At 27.9% G+C, this 13,621-nt stretch overlaps 1 protein-coding gene across 1 annotated transcript; it reads left to right on the top strand.

Annotated features, from left to right (window-relative positions):
* Positions 9,953–12,964, top strand: LOC105176473 (PLAT domain-containing protein 3). Its single transcript, XM_011099289.2, has 2 exons — positions 9,953–10,083; positions 12,226–12,964. Exons 1-2 carry the CDS (start codon positions 10,027–10,029, stop codon positions 12,691–12,693), a joined length of 525 nt encoding a protein of 174 aa, XP_011097591.1. The 5' UTR covers positions 9,953–10,026; the 3' UTR covers positions 12,694–12,964.

Here is a 13,621-nt window from a genome sequence, read left to right as displayed (position 1 = left end):
AGATTTTTGGAGGAGTGTAAGTGTAATATCAAAACTATTTTATAAAAAGTATAATTTAACTGTTTTAGAGAGGATTTAAGTATAATTAATCCAAATATTTGTATACACACTTTGACAATTTGCACTTGTTTACGTTTTGTACGCAAAGCTCGTGGAAAACAAGCCCTTAAACAAATCGACCAAAATCGCATTTTGAGATAATTTAATTAAAGTGTGAAGACTTAAAAGTAGAAGCGCATGCGGTCAAATTCTTTTCTCTAATCACATGGGTTGTGACATAATTTAGACCTTACAAGATCAAACATTGATTTGTTTTTGATTAAATAAAAAGTTAGCTTGGTCCTATTAAATTCAATCTGAATATCATAATTAAGAGACTTTAACACTTATAAACTATTCATTTTTTATTAACTCTCGTCAAAATATTGCTTAGTTTAATCATTGTAATTTCACCATTGTAGTAGTAATATACGTCATAATCTTTACTAAAATTAAATATTATAAATTCGTCGTCAACAACTCTTGAAATCAGGGATTCAGTCTTTTTTTATTGCCATTTTTTATTATTTTTATTATTATTATTATTTTATTCTTGATCTGTTTAGCATCAGAATGCCAACATATATATATATATATATATATATATATATTATTTATTCTTTTTGAGCAAATTTCAATTTTTTAAACCTGCCAAAGCCCAAAGATCCTACTCCATTTACATACCTCGAGCTTTTTTGTTCCATCGTTATAATGATGGAAGTCATAATATTAATTAAATAAAATAATAATAATAATAATTTAGGTATGTTTGATATAGCCGCTGGATGAATGTGGGGGTAGCTTCTTTATGGATCTCAAAGAAACATAATTAGAACTTAGAAGCCACCTCAAAAGGGCAGCTTTATTTTCAAAGCATTAATTAAAAACTAGATTTAAAAGGACAGAATGTCATAAAAGTAATAGTAATTACATCTACATTCTCTTATTTTTAGTCTATTTATATAAATTACCCATATACACACACGTCAGAAACTTTAATATCATTTATACAAATTACCCCTATCTTTTTAAAAAATTACACAAATACCTTCAAAAACACGACATTACATAAACTATTCCTGCCCTAGAAATAATTTCCGTAATTATGTAAAAAATATAAATAATTTATGTAAATAGATTACAGATCAAATAATGTAAATGTAATTATCCGTTATAAAGTAACCTAAAGCAAAAGAAGAGTTTCTTTTGCAAATTGTTGTTTGGGGAGATCACACAGGTAGTAATCAATCTTCTTCATTATTTGAACTTATGATAATTACAATGATTAATAATTAGTAAATTTTGTAAATTTATAATCTAATAATTACAGTTGAAATTCTAAATTTTTACAAGTTAATAACTTATGAATTCAAATTTTACTAAACGAAGTGGGTATTTTCCATTTCGTTGTACTTAGTAGTGCGCTAATTCTTAATAATATAATAATTAATAAATTTACTAAAATCTTGAAATGAAGTAAGAAAACTCCTTATGTTTTATAAAGGAGCTTATAAGCTCCTCGTAAGGGTTTATTTATAAATTTTATAAACCCATTAAAAATTTTATCAAATATTTTTATGATATTTTATAAACTTTAAAATATTTTATATAAATATGTTAAAAAACTTATGAGATAATTTGCAAACACCCTCTTAATATTAATTAAAAATATATGAAGTGATGGTCAACAATCTCTTCCCATCATAATCACATCACGAGGAAGATACTTATAGAAAGTAAAATCTAGTTAATTACGACATGTAATATAAATAGCAATGATCTTTGTAAAAGAAAAATAAGAATTTAATCATGTTGATCCGCAAATGGTATCAAATCTACATGCTTTCGTATGCAATGACGCTCTATTATACCTATCTAATACGGCAAAATGCATCCCTCCTCTATCTTATACAAATATAGCAATTTATCCCGTTGTATTAAAAAATAAAAAAATACAATTCATTCTCTTGTGTTTTTAAAAAAGAAGCAAAATATCACCCTCTCATGCGAGAGGTGCAACGCACGCGTCCTATGTGCGATTTTGATCAAATTTTAACTATAAAATGATATTTATAACCCTAATTTTGAATTGTTGTATATATATATATATATATATATATATATATATATAGGCACGTGTACTATACTATTCGTGTGGGGGTATTTTGCTCATTTCATTAAAACACAGAGAATTAATTACTTATTTTTTTTAATGTAAAGGGATAGATTGCTATTTTCGCACAACACAAAAAGGTAGGATGGATTTTGCACCTATCTAATACCAATCCTTCAAACTATATTATTATTATTATTATTATTTTATTTTGCACTATAAAAGAAAATGGATAATATTCCCCGCTCTATAAATTACTATGACTTAAAACTATAACAAATTAATAGACTTCTTCGTAATAGAAGAATGACTGTCGAGATTATTTACTACGATCAAATAAAATTGATACGAAAATTTAAGTTTTGATCATGGTGAATGAACATGATACGAAAATTTAAGTTTTGACCACGGTAAATGAACATTTGACATGATTTTATTTATAACAAAAATATTTGCTATAGTTTTCTTGGATAAATTACATTGAGACCCCTTGCGTTTTGACATAATTACAAATTCCTTCTCGTCACTTGAAAAATTACAAATACCCCATTAATATTTGATGAAATTATGTAATTTTTAAATATAGGTTTAGAATTGTCATCTTTTCCTTACAATATATTTTTTTCTTTTTTTTTTCAGAAAAAAATATAAAAAAATCAAAGGACGTGCACGAAAAATTTTAAAAATTATATAAAAAAATACACCCAGTCCATAAAAAGTTTCCAAAATTTTTTAAAAAATAAATAAAATAATAATTTATTACTTATAAGGACATTTTGATCAGTTCACCATAAAAAATGGATAGTGACGGAGAGTAACAGATTGACCTAGTTGTTATACAACTGTTACAGCTAGCATCCATATAGTTTGCTTATGTCTAACAAATAAATCTCTCTATTACTGAAACTCATTAAATTTGCTGATATTATTATTGACTTATTGGAGGTCAAAAATAATTTTTTTCTAACTAAACTATCCTTATAGTGGTGAAGATATACCTCCTTACATGTATTAATACGTGAAGAGGTATGTGAGTGATTTGATCATAAAAAGATTATTTGACTTGTAATAAATCAATAATAAGTCAATTGAGTGTAAATATAATTTTTTTCTAATTTTTTTATTAATGTCAGCAAATTCGATGAATTCTAACTAATGGGGAGACTTATTTATTAAACGGAAGTAAATCATTGAACCACATATAATTAAGGATAAATTACAACGATCTTCCTTGATGTTTGGATAATTACGAATACCCGTTTGTTGTTTGAAAAATTATCAATGCCCCCCTAATTTTAACGATCGACTAATAATTAGACCAATTTGTTAGGTTTTTATCCATTTTTTATGGTGAATTGATCAAAATGCCCTTATGAATTAAAAAATTATAATTTTATAATTTTTTATAGACTAAGTGGATAATCTTTTCATAATTTTTAAAATTTTTCTATCCATCCCCTTTGATTTTTTTATAACTATTTAATTTTTTTAAAAAAATAAAAAAATACATTAAGAGCAAAATTGACAATTTCATACATCCATCCAAAAATTACATAATTTTATTAAATATTAAGAAGTATTTGTAATTTTTCAAATAACAAGGTGTTATTCGCAATTACGCCTAACTTTAAGGAAGGTAGTTGCAATTTACCCTATAATTAATATGTCATGCCTTTTTAAAGTAACCACTAAGAGTGAAAGTCCCTTTTGGTGAAACCATGATTATTTTCATCTTAAGTAACTAACTTTTCATAATCATGATCATTAATATGTAATCATGGTTTTTATTAATCTAATCCGAGTATTTTATTAGGAAGTTCCAAGAAATTAGTTAAAGTGGGTTTTTTGTGCATAAAGCCAGGCATGCTACTTGGCCGTGATACAAACCGTCAAGCCAATCATTTGTAAAAGGATTTATTTGCAATTTTGATATGATTTTCAAGAATAAAAAATGAGAAAAGAGTAGGGACCACTTAGTAAATAATCTAATTAAAGCAATTATACATAGTAAGGATGAATTACAACAATCTCCCCTGAAATTTATGATGATTACCAAGTCTTTATGTTATTTGAAAAATTACAAATATTATCCCTTTGAAATTAACGACGATTTAACAAATATCCTCTACAATAGAATGTCACGAAGGATTATTTGTTAGACAATCGTTAACAATAGAATGTATATATAATTTTTCAAAAACGAGAAATAATTGTAATTAAGAAAAATTATTGTTGGAAGTTTGGCCCATGTCCCTTGGCCCAAGCCCATTGTCCACCCAAGCCTTTCACCTGGAAGGTTTGGTCCACCACTCTGATCCAACCCATCTATCCGACTCGGCTGCATCTATTTATATGTAATTTTAACGGATGGATCATTTCCCTAAACCTAACCCTAACCCTAATCTTCTCCAACCTCATTCTCTTCTCTCTCTCTCTCTCTCTCTCTCTCTCTCTCTCTCTCATGTTCTTCTACCACCTCCTCGTCTCTCTTCCCCTCCTTCCTTGGATTCTCTCCATCTCTTTTTCAACGGTCACCTTCTCCTCTATATAACTCTGATCATCTCTCTGATAATGTGTGTGAAAAATAACATACTTGCTACTAATATAGTTCTCTGTGAACTACCTATTAGGGTTTCAATTTTATAGTTCTTTATGAACTACCTTTGTAGGTTTCGATTTTAAAGTTATCTGTGAATTACCTTTGTGGTAAAGTAGGTTGTCCTTTGTGTGGGCCAAACAACTGTGAAAAGTTGCCGGCGTTTGGCTTATATAGTGTTCCTCTCGGATCTGGCCCTTGAGCCATTATTATTCTGAGATCTTCCCTTATTCTCTTATCTTTGATACTTTTTCTGTATAGATCTATTAATATAATTATTAGTTCTGTATATATTCCTTATTCTTTATTTATTCGTTAATTTAAAATTATATTGTATTAGGATTTTCGAACCCATCATCATCTGTGTAATAGTTTGATAGGATTCTTCCTGGACCTTACTACTGGTGGTTAACACCCAACAAATATAATTAAATATTTTATAAGTAACTTATATTTCATTCAGTAACATTGAATTGAGTTGAATTCAAACTTTAGTTAACTGAAAATTCAATACGTTAAAAGATATACAAAATATGGTATTAATCAATTTGGGTTTGGTAATTATAATTAATTTTTAATATTTTCTTCGGTATTTTGATAAATCCAAAAACAAAATATAATTTAAAAAATAAATACTAAAAGTTCTAGTTCATACTATTTATGTTTTTGATTTTGATAAGTAAAATAATAAAAATATGAAAATAGTTAATGAGTACAAAATATGTATATGAAAAGTAAATCAAAAAAATAGGTAAAAAATTAATATTTTGATAATATTCTGTTTGAGTTTTTATCAATCGAAACCAAATCAACTATTATATTTTCATAAAGCTTATAAAACCAAATTGAACTTTTTATTTGGTTTCGAACTTTCGATAGTTACAATCTGTTTATCGAATTGTGAACATCTTACATACTATTGCGATATGTCTTATAAATTTCTACGTTATCAACATTACTATTAATACATCTTCATTGAAAATATATTGATTTGATAGCACAGTTAATATAAAATATAATCATATTAATAAATTTAAATATATTTTTATTTCACACAAAAATTATATACAATTTAAAATGCATAATTTTTACTAAAAATAAAAAATGAAAACATAAACAAACAAGGCTGGGCCTTAGTACGAGTGGGCTCTTATAAGTCTTTTGGATATGTAGAGCCCATTTACTTGGGCCTATAAATGAAGGTGGTTTTTGGACTCGCTAACAAGCCCAATAATCTTAGTTGACGAAACTGATAATTAATACGATGTCTGGATATTGATATATTTTAATAGTTTAATAGTAAGTGTTAATCTTAATAGTTATACATGTTAGAATTTGGTAATTGATGTGTACTATATATTTAATTATTAAAATTTATGATGTAATTATAATCAATCCATAAAGAAAAAGAGGGAGACAATATGGTTTGGATAGAATGTTATAATATATAATTTCATGCAAAATAAATGTTATTCTTAAAAGACTCCCTAAATAATTTCATGTAAACACTCCCAAAATATAATGTGATGTAAACCTTTTACAATCAGATTGATGATAATATTATTATTGCATTTGTTTTACCACATAATTTATATTTTATTAGTGCTAGACATATATTTAATATGTGCCAAAAAAACCATCAATTCGTTGATTAAATTGACATCACTCTCCTATTTGAAGGAGAGGGTTGTAATTGATTCAAACTCAAACAGTTCTCGATCTCTCAATTACGTTGTACCGAAAGAAATATGTGTCAAAAAGGTTGTAGTATGAGTTTTTAATTAAAATATTTTTTAATTAATATTTTAAACATGTGTAAAAGTTTTGTGAAATATTGGTACATAGACATCAATATCTTTTCCATTATTCTAAAAAATACAAGTAAAAGATGTGTGTTTAGAGGCTTCGTGATCAAGTGTGTAGAAGTTGGTGAAAGAATGTTGTTCTATTTTATAGAATGTATACATGAATCTTCTCAAACCCTCTATTACATTTGTCAAGAGATCATCCAAGAAGTTCACACCTCAAACTTTAGATATGCTCAATCTTCACCGTCCAATAAATGAGGAAAATATTATAAATAGAGGTTTGAAGCTCATTTTTGAATAATTATATATAGATATGAATTATTTGAAACAATTATTACGGCATTAAAAATAAATAAAATTTCTTTTTATTGTTTTTTTGCATTTCCTTTCAATCGTTCTAGTGCAAAAAAAATGAAGTAATAGAGTTTGGTATGCATATATAATAAATATATTTCACCTAATAGGAGGTATTCTTGTCCAATCCTTATGCTAAAATTAGATCTTTTTGGGCCGCAGAGTCTGTAATTCAAGTAATAGTGATCATAATAAAAGTTGGTATGCAAAATATGTGAAGCCATAGAGTTCGATATGCATAATAAATATATTTTCACCTAATAGGAGATGTAATCTTGTCCAATCTTTATACTGAAACTAACTCTTTTTGGGTCGTAAGGTCTGTAATTTAAGTAACGGTTATCACATGAAGGATGATTAATTAAGTTGAAGTTCTTAAAACGATTGTAACTCCTTTCAACTTCATCCTCTAACATCGATTCCATCTCCCAAAATATCTGCTTAGTTTTCAAGACTAAGATTTTGCTTGTAATTCTCTATGTTTGACGCTGATGGAAGATGCTGATCCATTTACATACCTTATTGGTAATAATGAAAGTTTCAATCGTGTAAATAATAATTGATAGGTTAATGATGAAACTCACGACATTACAAACAATTAAATAATAATACTAAATTCAGTATTTTAAAGCAGTTGATTGTGGCAGGAGTTTAAAGCATTTCATTCCTTCTGAACTTCTAGACACAGAGGAACTTCTTTTCACTCTTTAACTAGGATTTCTTCAGGAACTTTTCATACCAATGAAATTCAGGTTCAGCCTCAAATTCGTGGTCAAAGTATTGGGTTCGATTCATCTATTCATGGGTCCTATAAAAAAAATTAATGGGCCCTATATGTCTCAAATCTTGTGATATATGCAGTTCAATTCGCTTGTTGTTTGACTTCTCATTTATTATTAATGTAATAACTAAGCTAGTTTTATGAGAGTAAAAAATGAAAATATATATTCTACCCTCATATGTATTAGTGTGAGAAGAACTATAAAGATAATTTGTTCAAGAAAAAAATTATTTAACCTACAATAAATTAATAGTAAATTAATTGTTATTAAATATGGATTTTTATTCATTTTTTTTTCCTAATATCAACAACTTCATTGGATTTGGATTAGCAGATGGATCTATTTATTAAACGAAAATAAACACCAATAATACTAAATATAATTACACAATTTAGAAGATGTCTATATATAATTATATTAAATTATAAAAAAGAATGATGTAATTACTCCTTATTGAAATGGTGGTATGGTATCTCTGTTGAATTTTTCCAATTGCGACATAGAAAAAATTTGTTATTTGAATTATTGCAATCATAATTAATTTTACTCATTTGTTTAACAATTTGTTAAAACAAGAAAAGTATAAATCTAATGAGAGTTCTTCACTAGATGACAATACATAGAAATGAGATTGGAGAAATATGCTATATTTGCCTGATCATATCATTACATAATTTTGTGACAACTCACCATCTCAATTATTATTCATAGCCGACCTCAAAACTATTAATAGCTTCAATAAGGACATACATAACCGGTAGAGTACTAAATGTTGTGAAATAGAAAGTAGACAAACTGACACAAACAAGAATGGTATTTAAAATTTAGGGTAAATTACAACGACCTATCTTAAGGTTTTGCATAGTTACGAATTCTCATTCGTTGTTTGAAAAATTTTAAAGAAGAATATGCTTTTTCATACTAACTATTTGACAATTTTAACTTCAGAATTTTTTTTTTTATACGGATAAAAGTGATTTATTTTCTTTTCACCTCCAGAAAAGCTTTTGCGGGGAAAATCTACATCTTTTTTTATATGGGTTGATATGGACCAATCCATCGCGACTCAATGACCGACCATTCTAGCGCTCCTATACCGGACACATGGCACCATCCAAGGGGATTCTGGTGTCGTCTGCACATTAGACAAGATTTATAAATAGTCCAGTTAGGCTGGATAGTTATCTGTCACCTTTTTGGTTCAATTCATTCAACCTTAGAGTCATATATAATTGACAAACAAAGTTTTTTTATTGAGGGCAGACCCGACACTTCTAACGTCTATTAATTATTAATTTCAGACTTATTTTTCACTTACCCGTAAAAGTCTATGTACGAGCTCTAGACCTAATGACTTCTAAATATAATTTATTTTTTTTACCCTAGAAGAACATAATAAGATTGCCATTACATACATAAATAATTGTACATTTGAAATATTTCATAAATGACGTGAGTAGATATAAAATATACAAAAATTGAAATGAAATTTGAAAAATGAATGAGAAGAGTCACTATCCCATAATAAATCGATTAACAAGTGTCTGAAACTATGTGGAGTTTGATGTACCTATCACGTCAATTTCTCCATAAACCTCCTCATAACCCACCGCTCGCAACACGACACTCAATTTTAATTTGGAGATTTCGCGATTAATGTTCACCCAAAGTTGTTAACTGTTAAATCAATAAATCGCATTTACTTTTCCTACTTCCTCTTTATTTGGCCATCTGATTCAATAAATTTAGGGTAAATTACAAAAAAATCTCTTTAAATTTAGCATAATTATGAATACTTTTCATTATATAAAAAATTACAAATACCCATGATGTTTGATAAATTTATGAATTTTTGAATGGAAATTGGAATTATAATTTTTGTCCTTACTGTAATTTTTTTTAAAATAAATTAAAATTATAATAAAATCAAATGAAGTGGATGAAAAAATTTTAAAAATTATAAAAAATATTAAGCACTTATTTTCAAAAAATAAATAAAATTATAATTCATAATTCACATGAGTATTTTGATCAGTTCACCATAAAAAACAAATAAAAACCTAACTTAAACTAATAGATTGTGTTAGTTGTTAGACGATCGTTAAAATCAGAGGACTATTAGTAATTTTTCAAATAAGAATAAGATATTTATAATTATACCAAACCTCAGGGAATTTATTGTAATTTACACTTTTCTATTTGAAATGTGTGGTAACTTTAATTATTTATTTTTGCAAAGATATATATAGAAGTAGTAGTATGACAATATTTAGAGTAAAGTGGAGGGCATTCATTGGGAGGTAGGCAAGAAAATTAGTTGTATCCAAAGAAGCCATGAAAGTCAAACTCATCCTCTTCATCCTCTTCTCCATCTTCTTCATCTCCACATCTGTAAGTTTATTTTCTTTTCATATATATATCTTCAAATGCTGTTATATTATACCTAAATATCAAATTAATTTCATTTTTACAACCATACACACACACACATGTGTGTGTGTTTTGCGTTTGTATATATCTTTGTTATGTATATTTTTAACAATTTATGAATTAATACGATAGATGTGTGTGGATTGATATGATATACGTATGAATTTGTATTGTATTTGGATTGATAGGTTTGAAGGTAGGGGTTTGAATTCTTAATAACAAATTGTTTGAATATATTTGGATAATTTTATATTACAAATGATTTCAAATCCGTCAACTCTCGTTTGGAACTATGTGTTTTTTTTATGAAATATTGATGGATTTCAAATTCTTATGATTTCGAGTTGTTTGAATTGTTTTTTAAATCTTTTTTTGTCCAAATATTTTCGTCCAAGTATACACTTAGATGTTTTGTTTTATTTCATTAATACTCTTTTGCATCTGATATAATCTGATAAAATTAATATCAATTGTTTGTTTCTTATAAAATATATAATAGAGTAAATTACATCAACATCTACTGAGTTAGGCCTAATTGCACAAATACACATTATTCTTTCATGTCAATTTTCATCATTAAATGGAGGGTAAATAGCATAAAACCCCCATGTGTTTTAGTTTTTTAGCTAAAAGCCCTCTGTATCCTAAATATTTTAGAATAACGCACACTTTCCCCCTCCATTAATTAGAGTTAACAACGTTAAATTTTTCAAAAAGTTGACTGTTATGCCCTTATAATGATAGCAATTGATCTTCAATAGATAAAAATGAACTATTCAAATTTTAAATTATTTTAAATATATTTTTTTATATTACATATATATATACATAACTATATATATGTGTATAAATTCATATATATATCTGGGCGATGTCGCCCCAGCAGAGGGGCGACCGTCGCCACTCCACTCAATCTGGGCGACTGAGGTCCTCTGGAAAATGGTGAGTCGGTTTCGGGAAGGGGGCGGCGCCTCTGGCGTGAAGTGGAGGTGGTGTGGGGAATACATAATTTTTAGTTTTTAATTTTATAAATTTTAAACAAATCTGAATTTGAAAAACTTATTTTTTGAAAATAAAAATAATTTAATTTTTCAAAATTTAAAATAATAAAGAACTATTACATTTTTATTTTTAAAACATGATAATTTTAATTCTTTTTTAGTATTTTAATATTTAATTAATATATTCTGTAAATAAATATAATTTATTATAATATATTTAAATTAAATAATAATTTAATTTAGTAATATATACTTGTTATAACCGATTTTTGTTTATATTTATATAAATATTTAAACTTGAAAAGTCAATATTAATATATTAATTTGTATTGTGATTTATTAATTTTATAAATTATATATCTTATATATTTTAATATTTAGTTAATATTTTTAATAAATAAATATAATTTATCAAATATATCAAAATTAATTAAATAAATTTTCAATAACTTGTAACTTATTAAAATGTTGCTCTTTACAAAATAAGAGTGGAAAAACATTTGGATCTTAAATGTCTAATAAAGGGGCAAAATAGACATCCGATAACTAAATATAACAGTAGAAACACAAAAAATGATGTCAAATAAATTTTCAATAACTTGTAACTTATTAAAATGTTGCTCTTTACAAAATAAGAGTGGAAAAACATTTGTATACTTAAATGTCTAATAAAGGGGCAAAATAGACATCTGTTAACTAAAAATAACAGTAGAAACACAAAAAATGATGTCAAATCGTACAAATAGCGCGTGTTCATCAATCTCCGTTAAAATCTAACAGAGAGGGGGTATTTTACTTGCCTTTTAAATAATACAAGGGTATTTTTGTCTATAAAAATAACATAGGGGGATTTCACGTTATTTTCCTAAAATATAGGGGGGGTGTTATGCAATTTACCCTTGAATGGAGGGTATACTTGTAATATTTACAACTACAATCATCAGGGCGTATTTGTAATTTCACAAAAATCATGACGTGTTTGTATAATTAAACGTAACATCAGTGGTTGAGAATGTAATCTTTTGTGTTAAAGTCCTTTTTTGAGGAAATTAAGAAAAAAGATTCACAAAATATAACTTCCTCATACACCGAAAAAATGCAGGACGATCCGGATTGTGTGTACTCGTTGTACGTGAGAACCAGCTCAATTATAAAGGGTGGGACCGACTCCATCATAAGTTTAACGCTATACGATTCGGAAGGGTCTAGAATCAAAATCAACAATCTTGAGAGTTGGGGCGGGTTGATGGGCCCAGGTTATAACTATTTCGAGAGGGGTAATTTGGACATTTTTAGTGGGAGAGGCCCATGTTTGCCTGGGCCTGTTTGTGCAATGAACCTCACCTCCGATGGGTCGGGTCCAGGTCACGGGTGGTACTGTAACTACGTGGAGGTCACTACCACTGGGGTCCATAAGCAGTGTACACAGCAGCAGTTCACGGTGGAGCAGTGGTTGGCCACTGATGCGCCGCCGTACGAGCTCACTGCCATCAGGAACCTCTGTTCGTCTGGTGACGATGGCAAGTCTGTCATGTACTACCCAGATTCGTCTATGATCTCTATTTTATAACCTATCTGGGGTCTTATTGGGCTGGATGCTTTGACCTATATTGCTGTGGGTTTTTGAGTTTCTAATAGGTTATCCGGATGTATATGTTGTGAGTTTTTGGGTGAATATTATTAAATGAATTAAGAGAAAAGATTAGATGAAATAGTTACGAAAGGACAAAAATGCCCTTTTCTTTAAAGGGCATATTGTTTTGGTAAATAATGAAATGTCCTAAATGTGAGTTATTATTTGTTAATATCTATTAATAACATTTTCCTCTCATTATATGTGAGTCATTATTTGCATTTAATATTTAAATACGAATGACTTGAATTTTTTCACCAAAGCTTATAAGGTAATTACTTCATCAATTTTTCATCCACATAGGAACAAGTATGAGAAAATGTTTAGTAACAAATCTAAGATCAAGTTTACATTTTTTTTTACCACTCAAGCATCCACACAAACAAATTCAGATTCAAATACAAAATCTCTCGTAAAAAAATCTTGTGTCAGAACTATTACACTGCTGTACGGGATGATCCAGTGTACAATTGGATATACAAGGTTGTGGATTCAAAGAAGAAATCCTTGTTCCTCAATTAGGTTTGTTTCCTAAACAAAACTCCAGCAACATAGAACTAGGAGGAATCAATTGTTAAGTACTTAAGCAAGATTGTTTTTGTCCTAAACAAGAACAACAAAAGTTTATGTGACTTGAGAAAGGACTAAGAAATCTTGATGCAACAAACACTACATTAACAAAATTAAGTACCCCATCAAGCGCAACAATCTAAGAATAGCTCATGGAAAAATATTTTCATGTCAAAATTTAATTAATATTTTCATGCAATCTAAGTGTTGATTATCATCGAATTGCACCCCATGATACATGAGCATCTCTTGTATATCAAACACTGTCAACAAATGCTCATTCCTAGCAACACAC

The sequence above is a fragment of the Sesamum indicum genome, linkage group LG13 (assembly GCF_000512975.1).
Source record: "Sesamum indicum cultivar Zhongzhi No. 13 linkage group LG13, S_indicum_v1.0, whole genome shotgun sequence".
In the NCBI taxonomy this organism is placed as follows: Eukaryota; Viridiplantae; Streptophyta; class Magnoliopsida; order Lamiales; family Pedaliaceae; genus Sesamum; species Sesamum indicum.
This window is presented reverse-complemented; position numbering and strand designations above follow the sequence as displayed.